General features: G+C 30.7%; 1 protein-coding gene across 1 annotated transcript; it reads right to left on the bottom strand.

The window, feature by feature from the left end:
• Positions 1-1,745: 1,745 nt before the first annotated feature.
• On the bottom strand, positions 1,746-16,382 carry LOC143066749 (E3 ubiquitin-protein ligase RNF167-like). Its single transcript, XM_076239560.1, has 7 exons — positions 16,233-16,382; positions 15,159-15,243; positions 13,847-13,937; positions 11,557-11,704; positions 10,566-10,725; positions 5,607-5,687; positions 1,746-3,450 (listed from the first exon to the last, which is right to left on the bottom strand). Exons 1-7 carry the CDS (start codon positions 16,380-16,382, stop codon positions 3,356-3,358), a joined length of 810 nt encoding a protein of 269 aa, XP_076095675.1. The 3' UTR covers positions 1,746-3,355.
• Positions 16,383-16,880: the final 498 nt, after the last annotated feature.

Below are 16,880 nucleotides of genomic sequence, written 5' to 3'. Positions count from 1 at the left end.
CAGTCAAGTTAAGAAAAAAAATATATTTCTTCATAGCCTGAGAACAAAATGTTATATATTTCATCCGTTTTATACGATATAACAGGAGGGGATATGTTGTCAAAATAGCACAGGTAAGTACTTGTAAACTTGGTACAATAAGGTTATAAATAATGAGCTGTACACAACTATAATAACTAACTATAAAAGGGTTGTCATTTATGTGTATTCCGAATTCCCGCATACATTTACACATCGCAAAAGATTTCTGCATTAACAGTATATAGATTATGACAATGTCAAAGTTTCGTTTAAGACAAGCTCGCACAAACATACACTGGCGTTTTGCATTTGCGCCGAGATGCATTTCACTTGCGCTGTTTCAGTGTGCAATATTTCCATTGTGTCACAACAAAAATTCCCGACGAATATGAACCAAAATTAACTTTAACATTAGTGAATACCAAGATTGTACCTAAACACTTTCTATGTATAGTATATGTATTTACTCACCTGTGTTCAAATGCAAGAAAAGAGCTAAATACTTTTCAGCGTCGCCTTTCAATAAAAAAAAAAACAGTTTATTTTCTTAAACTTGCTTATAAACTTTAGAAAAACACAATATTAACATTTACAAACGCTAATTCTTAAATCATGAGTATGTTTCTCTCAAAATTAGATTTAAATAGACAATGAACACGTGAATTTGAAACATTTATATTGAGTTGAAAGTAATAGGTAACTTATTGGTACTTTGGTCCGAATGTATGTTGTATGTCAGTTTATATTTTGTACAAATATGTATATCTATTTTAATAAACAAATATCACTATATCAAATAATTAAGTTATTTACTGACTTCCTAACTTACAACTGTTATTGAAATGAAAACTCTGTACACGACAAAAATACATGTAAGAGAGGAAAAAACAAGAAGTATGATAAGCGATGGAAAAAAAGTACATACACATACAGCTATTGTCTAAATGAAAGTTGTTCTTTTTGCTTTTCCTTTTGTTTTTCTCAAGTTGTTGTAAGAAGTTTGTGCAATGTATCAAAACGTTATGTCCCTTCTTTCCAATGATCTCTGTATATGCATTAGATGATAAATAGTGCTGAAATACTTTTATTTAGTTTTTTGAGAGGTCGTCATTAATTGTCTGGCATTTTCAACTTATTGTATCAGTTTGTGTTTGTATGTTTTAGTGTGTGTTGGTTAGAACCCCTTTCAAAAAACTTTTCCTAGACAATTTTTTTAGCCTAACAAACGTTAACAAAATTGCAGAAAACCGATAGTTTGTACGATTTAATTTATTGAAAGAATAAATAGCTCATTTCAAGTAGCTAAAGATACCATTTTATTCCGATTTTCATATACTAAATTACTGCCTTTAACAAATATAGTCCTAAGACATGAATTGATTAACAAATGATTAAACTAACTTTTATCGAAAATGTGTTCAATGCATTGGTTATTATATAACACTATTGTTAACCTTCCTTAAGGACGCGTGACATTAGCTGTACTGGTTAGATTCATTTAATTGCCTGGCGTTTTGTACTTCTTGATTTCCAGACTTTCGGTCTTGAGCCTACCTTTTATTGACTTTCCAGGATATTTATACATCTTTCACAACACAAAAGACACAAACTTGCAGATCTGAGAGTGCTCGAATTTACTGACATTTCGTTCAAAGCCAATAACAACAAGTGACACATCTTGTATCTTAAACTTTAATATGATCACTCAATACACATGCAACATATATTATAGCTTTGTTTTTCATCTTTAATGAATCGAAGGAGATGTGAGTGTACACTAATGAGACGTCAACTCAATGAAAAAATAATCAAATGACATCAATTATGGGGTCAATATGCGTTTTTATAAAAAGACCGATATATTTACAATGGATCAAGCTTCAAATTGTTTTCCACCATCGTTGAAAAGCTTAACAGGCCACAAGTTATATTAAAACCAGGTTTCTGCTGTTCAATATTTATCCTTGATCTAGATCCGCATATTGTTTTTTATCTTTGATTAAATTTGAAATTCGTATATTGTTTTAATCTTTGGAAAACTGTGAAAAATTGCAATATTCGATTTTTTTTTAAATAATATATATATACTGTTTATCATGTACACCTTTTTTCACGTTGGTAAATATGGCCTCTTTGTGTGGTGTTTTCCATTTACAAAGCATTTGTTCTAAATTTTTACTAGGCTATGTATCGAAAACTTCTGTCTACTCCAGAGCACCTGATTTCACTCCCGGTTTTAAGTGGAGTTCGTGTTGTTTCTTATTTCTTATTTATAACTATTGATGTAAATGTCCTTTGGTTTTGTGAGTCTTTGATAACTCCTTGGTTTTGATTGTTATTGTATTTTACTCCAAAGTATTCAAGGATGTGTAACAAAAATGGTTGACGTTGCAGAAAAAAAAATATTATTTTTGTCTTTGTTTTGACAATAATATAGGGAAAATATTCAACTTAAGCTTACAGAAAAGTTTCTTCGTATTCTCTATACTAAACATGCGGTAAATGACACGTAAACCTAAACCTATGCATTTGTTTCTCCTAAGCCCTGGTGGGTAAAAGAGCGAAGGACAAATTAGATGTTGGTTGGAACTATTCCTAATATTTTTATGTATTTTCTACTAGAGGTTGACATCTCAAACTAATTGTCAACAATTGACATTGTTTTCAATTTACAAAGCATATTATATATTTGATTAAAAGACAAATAATTTAATGTGTTTTTAATGTTCGATAAAGATTTCAAAAGAAGAGTTAATGTGACAATTCAAAATAATATTTTTAGTAACCATTAGAAACCTTTGCACGATTATCTTATAGGTGATATTTTTGAAAATCAAATGTTTGCTGTTTTATGAATTTTACAACTAATTACTACCCTGAGTAGTTTTTTTAGAGCCATATGGTTGCAAATTACAAGATGCCATATACATTTTACAACTTAATATATCACTTCAAACCTTACCTAAGTTATCATGTGTTCATATTGGAAATGCTAGCCTTGTTTTTTTAATAATCATATTCGCATGTCCTCGAAGTTGTTTAATGAAAACCCACACTTAAAAGATAAGCGAAATTTGATATCTAGTTTTTTCTGGTTGTAAAGGTCAATTTGCAATTGCAAAAATGTAGATATAAGAATAAGATTTGAAATCTTAATAGTTGCAAACAGAATGATTGGTTACATTAAATTAATTAATTTGAAATGATATCAATGCGTATTTCAAAGTTTAAAATTTGCTTTTCAATATGCTTATGATTTGGAATGCTCATTATCATACACCAGATATTGTGGAAAAGTATAAATGTTTTGATGAACAGCAGTATGCAAAAGTGTTTAATCAGGCATAACAATAACAATTCGTCTGCAAATAGGACAATTCTGTTTTCTTCTTTCTTTCAACCATGGTGTTATACAAGCAACATGGAACTCTGAAATATAAGCGAAGATATTATTGTACAATATGCTTTAACTATCCAGACATTTTTGTATAACTAAAATGATATAATTTAATAATTTATGTTAAAGCGATTTTAATTTGAAAGTACAATCTAATACGATATTTAAAATCTTGCTTTTCCTATAGTCAATACTCCTATTCAAGTTATACGTACGTTTAAAATTGTTATGAACAACACAACGAGTTTTTAAGTGGAACATATCAGTTTTTCAATCTGGAAAAAATCTTGGTTTTGAAGAGATTGGTGAAGCCGAACCTTATCTTTCTGGATAGTGTTTTGTAGACTATTTTTTGTCTTTTCGTTGCTTTTTTTCTTTATTTATTTGACCATGTATTATCTTTTTCTCTTCAAATCGTAATTTCCATAGTCCATTAATATCTTTGAAACATGATTTTTTTTACATCAATTTAATTGGTTTTGACTTTTAGGAACTGCGAGTATTTTCAAATCGTACTTTTGTGTTACCTGTTGATACAATTTGCAATGCAGTTTTGTTATTCAATGTTCACTTCTTTTGTGTTATATCTCGTCTCATAATGTTTTATATATAAGACCTTTGATAAGTATGACGAAAAATTGTTGCTTCTAACACCAAATTTATTTATTTTGAATAAAATAATTCCGTACTAGATTTACTCTTACAACAAAATTATTATATTCAACTGTGTACATTACTTTATTCAACGACGTTTTATTTTATGTTATACTTGTCTTTCGGATATTGGTTTAAATGTCACTCATTTTTTATTAATATTGTGTTAACATTGTGTCATAGATAAAATGTATTTTTTTATTGTATAATTACTTAATTTTATTGATATGTCTTTTGATTGAGTTACGTCGTTTCAATAGATATTTTATAGTGTTTCTTTCTATGCAGTGATGTTACACTATTATTTTAGGATAGTGTGAAGGTTGGCGCCTGTTAAAAATCACAAATAATTCTCGTTTCTCGTATTTGATATAGATTTGACCGATGGTTTCCTGTTTGAATGGTTTTGCACTAGTCATTTGTGTGGCTCTTTATAGTTTTGCACTCACGCCACATCGTTCAAGACAAAGGGACAGATGTATGCCTTGCATTCAGACATATTTTTTTGTATTGTTATGGCTGCGTTATTTAAATCCACACAAATTTAATGGTGGTGTTCTGCATCATTTTTGTAAAGGCGATATTAATTTGTTTCTCATGCATGTATATATATTTTTATTTTATCAATTTCATATAAATAAAGGCAACAGTAGTATACCGCTGTTCGAAATTCATTATTCGAAAGAGAAAAACAAATCCGGGCAACAATTGAATGCAAAACCAAGGGACACGTATCAAATATAAGAGAACTACGATACAACAGAAACACAACATTAAAATGTAACACACACAGAAACGAACTATAATACAACAATGGCCATTTTCCTGACTTGGTACAGGGCATTTTAAGAATAAAAAAAAAGGTGCGTTGAACCTGGTTTTGCGGCATGCCAAACCTCCTGCTTTAATGGCAATGTAAAAAGGGATTTGATTGTTTCGAGTTTTGAATAAAATAACAGTTGCAAGACTAACTGGCATTTAATTATATTGAAACAGATTACATTTCAATGTAAGGAACAGTGAAGAATTTAAAAACATTGACTATGTACTATGGATTAAAAATAAACTCATAGAGTAATCAGGGAAGCCCTGTAATAGTGTACGCCAAACGCGTGTTGTGTCTACAAAAGATCTATCAATGACGCTCAAATCCAATCGTTATTAGGCAAGATTCAGTGCAAAGGTAAAAAGCATTGAGGAAGATTTTGCTAAGATAATCGATTATTGCAGTAGACAATTCTTTGTTTTTTCCAAAATAAAAAATATGGTTAACAGTATATAACTTAACCTTAAAAGTGATTTTTGTTTTTTCATAAGATAAAATGGGTTCACTTTCTACAATAATTTCCACACAAAAGATTGTATGAACTGAATACACCAGCTGGTATTAATAAAAAAAAACATATTTTAGAAACAATAACCAGGGTATATTTTCACTTACGTTTGACATTTTATTTTGTTCTTCTATCCATACATACTTCTATGATACTGCTACAAAATTTCAAAACAATTCGTTGTTTTTAAAAACACTCACCATGTTCACAAGGTAAAATCCATAACTTGTCTTTCTCTTCAAACTCCTTTAGACATATAGAGCACATTTTGTATCGATGATCTGTAAAGGTAAAGATGTAAAAACTGACTGCTTGCAATTATTTGATGGCTATGATAGATGTAACATACTTTTGTGAATATTTTTTTAAGAAACATTAAAAGAACATAAAGGAACTCGATAATAAAGTTTGCATCATAAATCAATTAATGTATTAGAGAGACAATAGTTTATCAGTGTTTAAAACTCAAAACTTGAGTGCAGCATCTTACAAGAAACAAGCAGAGTGTCAAATTAATGAAATAATAGGTTCCCTTTTTTCTTGATAAATTGCATGGTGGAAACAAGGGGCATAATTCCTTTAAAAATAAATGAATGGCACTGATGTTTTAATTTGTCCAAGATATACTAAAATAAACCATTAATTTAAGTTTCATATGCAGGTGAATTAAGTATATAATGCAAAAAATGTGAGGGAAATATACAATTACAAAATTGCTATCGTCTCGTTTGTAATAGATTCTGGTAATGAGATGACAACTTATATCTAATTCAAGGTATATGTATCAGTCTAAACACGAGACATAGGACGCTGTGTCTGTTGTTTCTGAAATATCTGCTTCTGGGGGATATATTAAATAAAGGTTTGGATTGTTAATTTAGAGGAAATCTTCAATATATCTGAAAACATGTGAAGTTTATCATTGATATGGTCATAATTATAAATTTACTGTTTACAAAACTTTAATTTTATTAAATTCTAAGGCTTTCTACCACATGAATTGATTACCTTATATAGCTGTATTTGGCAAATGTTTTGGGAATTTTTTGGTTTTCAATGCTCTTCAACTTCGTCCTTTATTTTGCCTCCTTAATTTTCTTTTTATTCGATTCGAACGTCACTGATGAGTCATTTGTAGACGAAACGCTCTACAAAGGGTGTCTGGCTTTGTCTTATGGTATGATGTCTGGCTCAAACACAAAAAAAATATATCAGTATCTTTGATAAGTTAATTTAAAGAATTGGCTTCTTTGATTTTCTTGTTTTGACAATTGTCTGACGAAATTCCAACTTATATGAAAAGAGTTCGTCAGGGAGAGACTCACAGATTGTTCCCATAGGAATGCCGACAAAATGTTGAAAAATTCTACTTCACAATTCAACCAATATGTGGTCAATAAGAAATTTTAGCATACTTGTTCCTTTGTGTAGCATGTGTGATCATTTTTTCACTATTAACAAAATATGATGTATGGTATCCAAAAGATATACATTTATAGCGTATTCAATCATTTGTTATCTTGAAAAGCATTGCTTATTATTTCTTTAACACGATTTTTCAATTTCACATGGGTAATGGTGATATATACAGGGTTGAAAAATCAAAAGTTTTAATAGAATTGTTGTCAGAGAAAGCTCAAGATTTTACATTATCCAGAAGTTCTGTAGATGTTTTTAGAATCCACATATGGTAAATACCATTACAGTTTCACAATATTTCTGACTACCCTTCTTCACTGCGGACATGATTTTTGTCAATATAATACATTAAAGGCTATCATTCGTACAAGTGAGAGGTTTAGTGCTATAGAACCAGGTTCAATCCACCATTTTCTACATTTGAAAATGCCTGTACCAAGTCAGGAATATGACTGATCTTGTCCGTTCGTTTTTTACGTGTTTTGTGATTTGATTTTGCCATGTGATTAGGGACTTTCCGAATTGATGTTCTTCTGAGTTCAGTATTTTTGTGATTTTACTTTTTTTTCGATGTTACCTATGTATTTTAACACAAGGAAAACGAGCTGTTTGGTGCCTTGATGCATGTTAGTTAATGACAATTAAACATGCAAAGAGCTTATTACTTGGCTCTGAAAATGCCAGTTATTCAGCTGTATACAAGAGGTGACCAAGTGTCAATAATGAACCTGCCCATACGAGGTGAACAAGAAAAATATGTAGTACTATATAAAGACCTTCTTATGCAATTACCACTAGAAAATTCCATGTGAAGTTTAGAAAACGACAGAGAAAAAATATAACCATATATATTTTATTATGGTATGATTCTAAATCTCTATCGAGAGGGATGGTGCTTGATTTTCCTATGATAAAGACATTATCTGAGAGTTAGTTTAATTGAAGTCTTCAACTGGAATGTCAGTAACTGCTAGTAGTCCTTTATAAATGTATGCATCGTAGCATTTTTGTCGTGTTTCTTTTGTTACCTAATCGGACTCAGACTTATTTTAAACTACTTTTTACTGCACGTATTGATGTGTGTTTGTTTATTCTACATTGGCTAGATGTATAGGGTAGGATTAAGATCTCACAAAACATATTTCACTCCGCTGCATTTTTGCGCCTGTTCAAAGTCAAAAGTATCCATTGTTATTCTTTTACTTTTTTTTAATTGCAGTTTTATTTACTCGTTTTTGAGTTTAGTATGACCGGACGAAACGTGTATTCATTTTGGTCTCTTGTGGTGAGTTGTGTCCTTGGAAATCATACCACATAGTCTTCTTTATATTAATTATTTGGAGTATCATCTACCTGACTTTTACCATTATATCTATTATTGTATTTATATGCTTAATAGTTATCAAAGATACCTGGCTTAGTTAATACGCCAGACGCGCGTTTCGTCTTCATAAAACGTATCAGTGACGCTCAGATCAAAATAGTTATAGAGCCAAGGAAGTACAAAGATGAAATATTCCAACAAATTTATCTTTTGGTTAAAAATAAATGTTTCTACTAAATCGATAATAAACATCGTATCTAAACAGTAGTGTCAGATCATCTTGGGACAATAATTGCTAAATCAGCAGTTAAATGTATTTTTTTATTGATATGTTTTATCTATACTACTTAAAATAATTTAGAATCAGTTTTTGGAAAGGATCTCGAGCCGTAAACACCGGACTCAATATTGTAACATCGTTTGAACCTGGTACCTTTTGTTAGCTTTTATTCGTGTGAATCTGTCCTATATGTTTCCCCATTTATTTGTATCATAGTCCGGTCATGTAGCGTTGTCATTTAAATGTTATATCTTATTCGTGTGTTTCTCTGTCCTACATGTTTCCCCATTTATTTGTATTATAGTCCGGTCATCTAACGTTGTCATTTAAATGTTATATCTAACATTGCGATAAAAACGGGGGGTTTGTCATGCCACAAAACCAGGTTCAACCCACCATTTTTTCCTAAGGTAGAATCATAGTATACCGCCATTTTCGATTGTACAATATCAAAACAAAATCGGTCTAGTTATTTGTCCAAATCTGCAAATTTGGAGACAGATTTGCAATTTAATGGTAAGACTGTTTATTATTCAGATAAAACTTGATGATTTATTGTATTATTCAAAATAATTAAACAAATATTATTTTTTTTATTTTGAATATTTTTTTCAAATGAGCCATTTAAGGGATGAAAACTCTTTAAGTAAAAAAAATATAATAGACTAATAGAGAATTTTTTTATTTTTACTTGTAGCAAGAAAGCAAGTTCGGTGACATCAGTTTATATTTTAATTTTCTTAAAACATATATATTAAAACCTATCTTCTCAAAATTTATTTCGAAATTCTATCTTATAGAATTTTTTTATGCACAAAAATGTGTTTTTTCATATAAAATTGAAGCAATTTTCAACGACTCATAGTTTAACCCATACTTTTTTTTATATTTTTTAAAAAAAGCAATGTAAATCTTTATTTTGGCAAATTTTAAGAAAATTCTGTCTCAAAAAGTTTTACTTGTGATCTACCTTAAAATGTCCTGTACCAAGTCAGGAAATTGGACATTGTTATAGTATAGTTCGTTTCTGTGTGTGTTACATTTTAATGTTGTGTTTCTGTTGTGTTCTAGTTCTCTTATATTTGATGTGTTTCCTTCAATTTTTGTTTGTAACCCGGATTTGTTTTTTTCTCAATTGATTTATGAATTTTGAACAGCGGTATACTACTTGTGCCTTTATTTATTTTTTGTTGGATCGTTTATGAAATCGTTTATTAAACTTTATACCGACTTGAATCTTCAGCTAATACCACCAAGCAAATAATCTTCTTATATATATGAAGTCCATTTTCACTGAACTATTACACTTTTTAGATGTCAGCTGAAGCCAACATTTTCACTGTGCTGAAGATACATTGGTGGCCTTCGACTTTGTTTTTTTTTCTTTGTTCTGGTCGGGGTTGTTGTCTCTAGAAAATTGAGCTTAACTGCCATACATTGATCGATTATGTTATAAAATGAACAAATTAAAAACTAAATAGTTGATACTTCATCCGGCATCAAATTTAAAACCACAGCGCCGAATGAAACTACTTATAAATAACATATAAAACTAGTCGAGACATACCAGCACAACTATTCCATCCTGCCTAACATGACACACTCGGAAACGTAGCATTTACACATTCGATGTTTTGTATATATATGTAAATACAGGATTCCAACCACATCTGGTCGTTTCGAAGGAAAACTAAATCTTACTTCGAATCTGTGGTATTCCGATCCAAACAGCAAAATTACTATCCTCATATGTGTGCTTGATACTGTAGCAATACGTTTTTAACAGAAAAAAATCTGTATATCTTGTTCAATAAGGACTTTGAACATTGCTTAATGAGTGGGTTAAGTAGTAAACATTGATACTGTTAGTTCGAACCTGCGCATCACAAGAGCTTAAAACTGTACTCTTAAGTGGCAGGTTATATTTTAGCATGTGTACCCTGTGTGTTGTTTGGAAATATCATTATGATGATAATAAACTAACATAACATTATTCTGGTTGAATTTATTCTTTCTCATATAAATGTCGGGCCGGGTGACATCTTTTAAAAACTTTTTTAAGAATCCATGCTTATGTCCTAGCAGCCTTAACAATCTACAAAAATTGAAACTACATTTGTGTTACAGTAAATTTACCTTTCTTAAATTTAGCAGCATGAACTGAACATGCTGCCAGTGTACATCTTTTCCATGGCTGCATAATAGACAAATCATCATTTGTTGGTTCTGTTGTTCTCCTTGGTGTTATTTCTATTGTCGTCTCCTCCCTGACAGCTGTCATTCGTCTTCTACACCACTAAAACCATGTAACATGTGTTTATTTCTTTGATGGATCTTTTTGATAAGATATGTTTAATTGCTGCATTATGTGGTATCGTGTTAATTAAAATGTTTGTATGTTTGAATTATCTTTTGATGTTTTGATCCTATATAACTGATGAGTTTGATATTTATAAAGCTTAGTGCCTTTTGCGTAGTTATAAGTCATGCCCATGGGAATGCTGCTAGTGTGTTGGAAAAATACGTACTTCAAACGTCAAATTAATGTTATTAATCAAAAACCCAAACATCTTGGGTGTTTTTGTTTGGTTAGACACGCGTTTCGTCTACGTGAGATTCATCAGTGACGCTCATATCAAAAACGTTATAAAATCCAAACAAGTACAAAGTTGAAGAGCATTAGGGAATCAGAGTGATATTTCCTGGGACAATATACGTTTAAAATTGAGAATGAAATTTATATATCTACTTTGGCCATTCTTTTTTCATGAAACAAAGCAAGGCCAACTCTTTCAATTTTTTTTTTTTTTTTTTTTGGTTGAAATGGTGAATAAGGGTAAAGTGTAGAATGTTTTAATACTTTTGTAAGTTAAACAGGCTTATATTGAATGCACTCAAAAAGATCCTTGAGACTTTTTTGTATCCAAATCAGATTCACTCCATCTAGAATCGTACATTTACTCAAAAAGTAGGCCATGAAGGTATATGTTTTATTACATATTTGATTTAATCAGGCAAGAAATAGCCTATATGTAAATTGTCAGCAAACTGTCAATATGGGATCAAAACTGCATCAAAAGCCCTCAAATATTACTTTATATATTGAGAAAAAAAAGATTGAACTCACTTTAACAAAATGAACACAACCGGGAAATACTACCGCTAGCGCTATCAATGATACAGCAAGTAAGCCAGGTTTGAGGTATGTCATTATACTGTCGCTGCCGTGGACTTTGATAGTATTATACACGTAACTAGTAATTCGAACATCAGCACTAAAATTAAATTGTGTTATGATTACTTATAAAAGCTATTATTATACCATACATCTATATATATATATTACAAACAATTCTATCAAGTTATACGTTATCACGTGACATGGATTTTATTTTATTAAATTTCAAGGAAGGACGAATAATCTTTAGAATTTACAAAGATATATAATCCTATGTGTCACCGGCGAAAAAACAAAATTACAGCGATAACCTTACACTGGAAGCCCAGAGAGAGACGAGAAAATAAGACTTTGGACATGAAAGTAGTGTCAGCGGAAGATATTTTTATAAGCGGTCCTTTTCAGGGCAATCAAAATATTACAAAAAAATATTCTACTTTTGTTGTACACTCTTGAAATTTTAGCACACAAATGTATTTTCAATCTTCAGCTGGTTTTGATTCATACTTAAGTTGGTATGGGTGTCTTCCTCCATCTTGGATTGCAAAAAACAGAGAATCAAAGGTCCAGATTTTCCATCAAGTTAGCAAAATTTGATGCAGGAATGCAGATGTTTAATGTACATTTTCATTTAAAAGTACCAATTTATAAGAATATAAATATTGATAGTTTTGCAAATGTTAATTACATTTGGTTGTTTTTATCTTTTTTTAAAATTGGCATTTTAAGGGGAGGTAACGTACGGTGACCCTATCTTTTCTTTTGATATTCTCAAAACAGTGTCTGAAAGCTGTCTTTTCCTGAAGTATATAACAATTCTATCATTTTGTTTAGTTTTTAATCACAAAATGGTGTTTTTTCCTGTATAATCCATACAAAATGTGTCATTTTGTTCCGTCTAGGCCTGTAGCTTGAGAAAATGCGCGGTGACCTATCATTTTTATTATATTTTTCAACATGTATCAATAGATACAACGTTTTGGCAAAGTATTAACAAATTCTATCATTTTTATTTTAGACTCCCATACCACCTTAAGTATAAAGATAGCGTTCAAACGACCCTGTCAATCTTAGTTCGGTATAATCAACAATTGGGGCCCTAAGAATCGATTAATTGTCAACCCTTAAAAGTTATTTCACTTCGGACTGCGACCAGTGTGAATTTACCTTCTCATGTTGACAATTTTTGATATTCACCGTTATGAAATAAAGTGCAAATTAATCCAATAATTCTAATTTAGAAAACTTATAAACTTTTCTTTAAAAAGTAACAGTTCAGAATAACAAACAATTGGTCAAATCATATATTTTTATTATTACAAATTACAAACAAAATGTAAGCATTCATTTACCTTGATTCTATTAGATTTCTTTTTGTGCTTTTTGCACATTTCTTTATTGATGTAATTAAAATATTTCTGAAATATCGGTTCTCAATAAATAATTATTCGAAATTTTATTGCGACGTCAAATTTTCTTGGTTTCTTCTGAGTTTTCCTATTATGTGACATAATGCAACCATGCTTGACGACGCCAAATAAAAGATACACAACTTACAGGGACAGGTGTAGAACTGTCTAGATTGTAACATAGAAGGTAATTAAAATATTTTGAGAGGATTTTATTCGACGACGGTGGCGTTGGTGGACTATCGAATTTTAAGGGAATCAACAAAGCTCAACATTTTTAGAATTTGGTACTGAAATGATTCAAAATAGTTATCAATAGTACCAAGCTAATAATTTAGTACGCCGGATGCGCGTTTCATATACATAAGACTCGTCAGAGTCGTTCAGATAAAAATAAAACTTTTCGACATAAAAATGTTTTGTACGGTATTTGTGATCATTTGTAAGGGAAAATGAAAATTGTATGGAGTCGTATATAATTTATATTGATGTGGAATTTTCTAAAATGTGCAACTGTCGTCGCGAAATTTGATTCGTGGTTTTCTTTCTTTAAATGACCTCGCTTCGGTTAATTTGGCTGTGAAATGTGATATTAAGACCACGAAGAAATTACTAACATAAACAAATGGAGGTAAAACACTATAATGACAGATTCTTACCCTGAGATTGATTACGTTTTTAAAGAGTTCAGATGCCAATAGTATCGGTACACGTGGAATAAAGTTTCTAACTTAATCTTCTGATCACCATGATATCAAGTATTTTATATCCAAACAATTGGCTTACAAGAAAGTCTTAAAAAAAAATATGATATGTACATGTATACCTACTCTGTTTCATTTTTGTTATCTAGGAACATTAGTCTTAAATAGTTGCCATTGTGCGCTGATAATAATGCTGTTGGAATCTGAGTTGTAGTGTCTGTAATTCGACAAAAAAAGTAACACACATTTGAAATAAGAGACGGTATTACATTGAAAAGTTATCATTATTATTATTATTATTATTATTATTATTATTATTATTATTATTATTATTATTATTATTATTATTATTATTATTATTATAATTGCATAGCAATATAATATTTCACACAGAAAGTAGCCAAAAGCTTAGCGTGCAATAAATTCCAATATTGCACTAGTGCAATGAATCTTCAAAATTCATGACGCCGTTAACGACGTCAATCTTAGTTTAAACCAATTTTTACTTTCAAATATTATATTGCAATACAATAAACGGTTTATTGCGTGACTATTGGGTAATTTTGTCCCTCGTAGATCATATATTATACTCGCAAGCTCGTGCATTTTAAAATTTTACTTTGGACAATATTCCCAAATATTCATGCAACATAACTATATATTTTTTATTATTATTATTATTATTATTATTATTATTATTATTATTATTATTATTATTATTATTATTATTATTATTAATATTATTATAATTGCATAGCAATGTAATATTTCCCACAGAAAGTAACCAAAAGCTTAGCGTGCAATAAATTCCAAGATAACTATATCTTTTTTATAATTATTATTATTATTATTATTATTATTATTATTATTATTATTATTATTATTATTATTATTATTATTATTATTATTATTACTACAGGTCCAATAGAACGGTCATTCGGGCGTGAAGCAATTTATTGAATGACGTCATTGTTTGGTATGAACATGGGACGTCACGAACGTCAAGTTTTCATATTTTTTGGCACACTAAATGCAACTATGAAAAATACAAAACACACAAAAAATTCAATAATAAACAAAATATTTTTAAAACAACAGCACGCAAATTGATCAAATTGTTAGGTAGCCCAGGTGTTTTGAATAAGTAATTGAACAGTTCTTTAAAGGCTTTTAAAACAATAAACCCAGTGCTATGGATCGGAAAACAGTTCATATAATATAACTCTCCTGTTGAAATATGTGATAAAGCGTATAAAAATGGCAAAATCCGTATCACATGCCGTATCACCCTCGACCAATATCATCCCTTGGGCCTAAAGGCCTTTGGGCTGATATTGGTGTCTCGGGATGATACGACATATGATACGGATTTTGCCATGTATTATTATCTATGTATAATGATTATCAATAAGGACTTGATACTGTAAAGTTTACCAACCTCTCCATAACGGTCTTAAGAGATTCCGTTCAGAATATGTATACATAAGAGCTGCAACAAATTTCATACGTTGTGCTAAAAGCATCTGGAAAAAAAGCAATTAGACATACAAAGTGTTTATATTTACTGGATAAAAATTTGTATAAATTTAATTAGCAGTCGATACTAATTAAATTACGACTTTTGGAAACTCTTCACAAAAACAGTCAAAATGACAAATTGAAAAGTAATTGATTAAAGTTTGAGCCCAAACTGATTTGTTAACGACCGGTGGGTCATATGGAGCAGAATCTGCTTACCCTTCTGGAGCAACTGAGACCACCCCAGTTTTGGCTGAGTTCGTGTTTCTTAGTCTTTAGTCTTCTATGTTGTGTCTTTTTTTACTATTGTTTGTTTGTATGTCTTTTTTATTTCTAGCCATGGCGTTGTCAGTTTATTTTCTATCTATGAGTTTGATTCTCCCTCTGGTATCTGGTTTCTTTGGTCCCTCTTTTACAATACATGAATTGGCTTACAATATAGATCTCGGTAAACAAATTAACCATATCTTGGTTAATTTGTTTGAGACATTGGATAAAGTTCCTTATGAGAGACTATTGTACAAAGCAGAGTCCTAGGGTATCGGTGGGCCAACAGTTGAATCGGCAAAATACCTAGGTGTAACTATCCATAAAACAAGTTTTTTCGAACACACACATTGAGAGCATAGTTTTAAAAAAAAATCAACCAGAGCCTTCGTTCATAGAAATCTCCGGCACTGTTTCCAACAAAACAAGATCTGTATACTACACAACGCTAGTTAGGCTACTGCTTGCGTACACATGCTCAGTTTAGGACCCATACACCGTCCTCAACATACAGGAGAAACTATGCAAAGAAGATAGGCTTGGTTGGTAATGAATAACTACCAACAAACAAGCAGTGTAACATCATTGCTAAAAGCTCTTTAGTGGAAACTACTAGCCGAGAAAAGGGCCAAATGATATGCAGTAATATTTAATGAAAAGTACATGGCCTCGCGGCAAAACAAATGCTAGGGACACATATTACATCATTGGTACCAAGAAGACATACAACAAGATTTCTCGCACTGTATCCCAGAACTTCAACATACAGGTACACCTTCTTTCTAAACATCCTACGGATATGGAAAAGCTTCCAACAGCCTTTGGTGGATGGTAACTTATTAGATGCATTCAAGAAGGTTATACCGGGCTGCAGCATCCTATAATTTCACAATAAACTGTTTTTAACTTGAACCTGTTAATAGTTCCTTGTACCTTTCTTGTCACACCTATATTGTGTAGCATGGGCAAAAGTACTATAATACTCAAGTAGAGAACTGCATTGTATTGTAAAAAGAAGAAGACGAAGAAGTAAGTGTTTGAGTGGAACGAGTAAATCTTTTATAGAACGCCACAGCTGTCTTATATGGAACTCTAATATTAATTACTTTATGTTGTTTTATCATTACTTAATGATAGTTTGTCTTTAGTTAATATGGTTTTGACATTACGTAATGATGTGTTGATACAACTCAATATGGAATAGTCATTACTTATCGATATTTTGATATTACACGATATGGTTTTGTATTGACTTTATATAGTTTTGTCATTACTCAATATGGTTTTCTCATTACTCGATGTGGTTTCACCATTATTTAATGTGGTATTGTCATTAGTCAATGTGGTTTTAACATTACTTGATGTGTATGTGACT

Source organism: Mytilus galloprovincialis, chromosome 3 (assembly GCF_965363235.1).
Source record: "Mytilus galloprovincialis chromosome 3, xbMytGall1.hap1.1, whole genome shotgun sequence".
NCBI classification, from domain to species: domain Eukaryota; kingdom Metazoa; phylum Mollusca; class Bivalvia; order Mytilida; family Mytilidae; genus Mytilus; species Mytilus galloprovincialis.
Note: the sequence above shows the minus strand (reverse complement) of the source record. Positions and strands in the feature narration are given on the sequence as shown.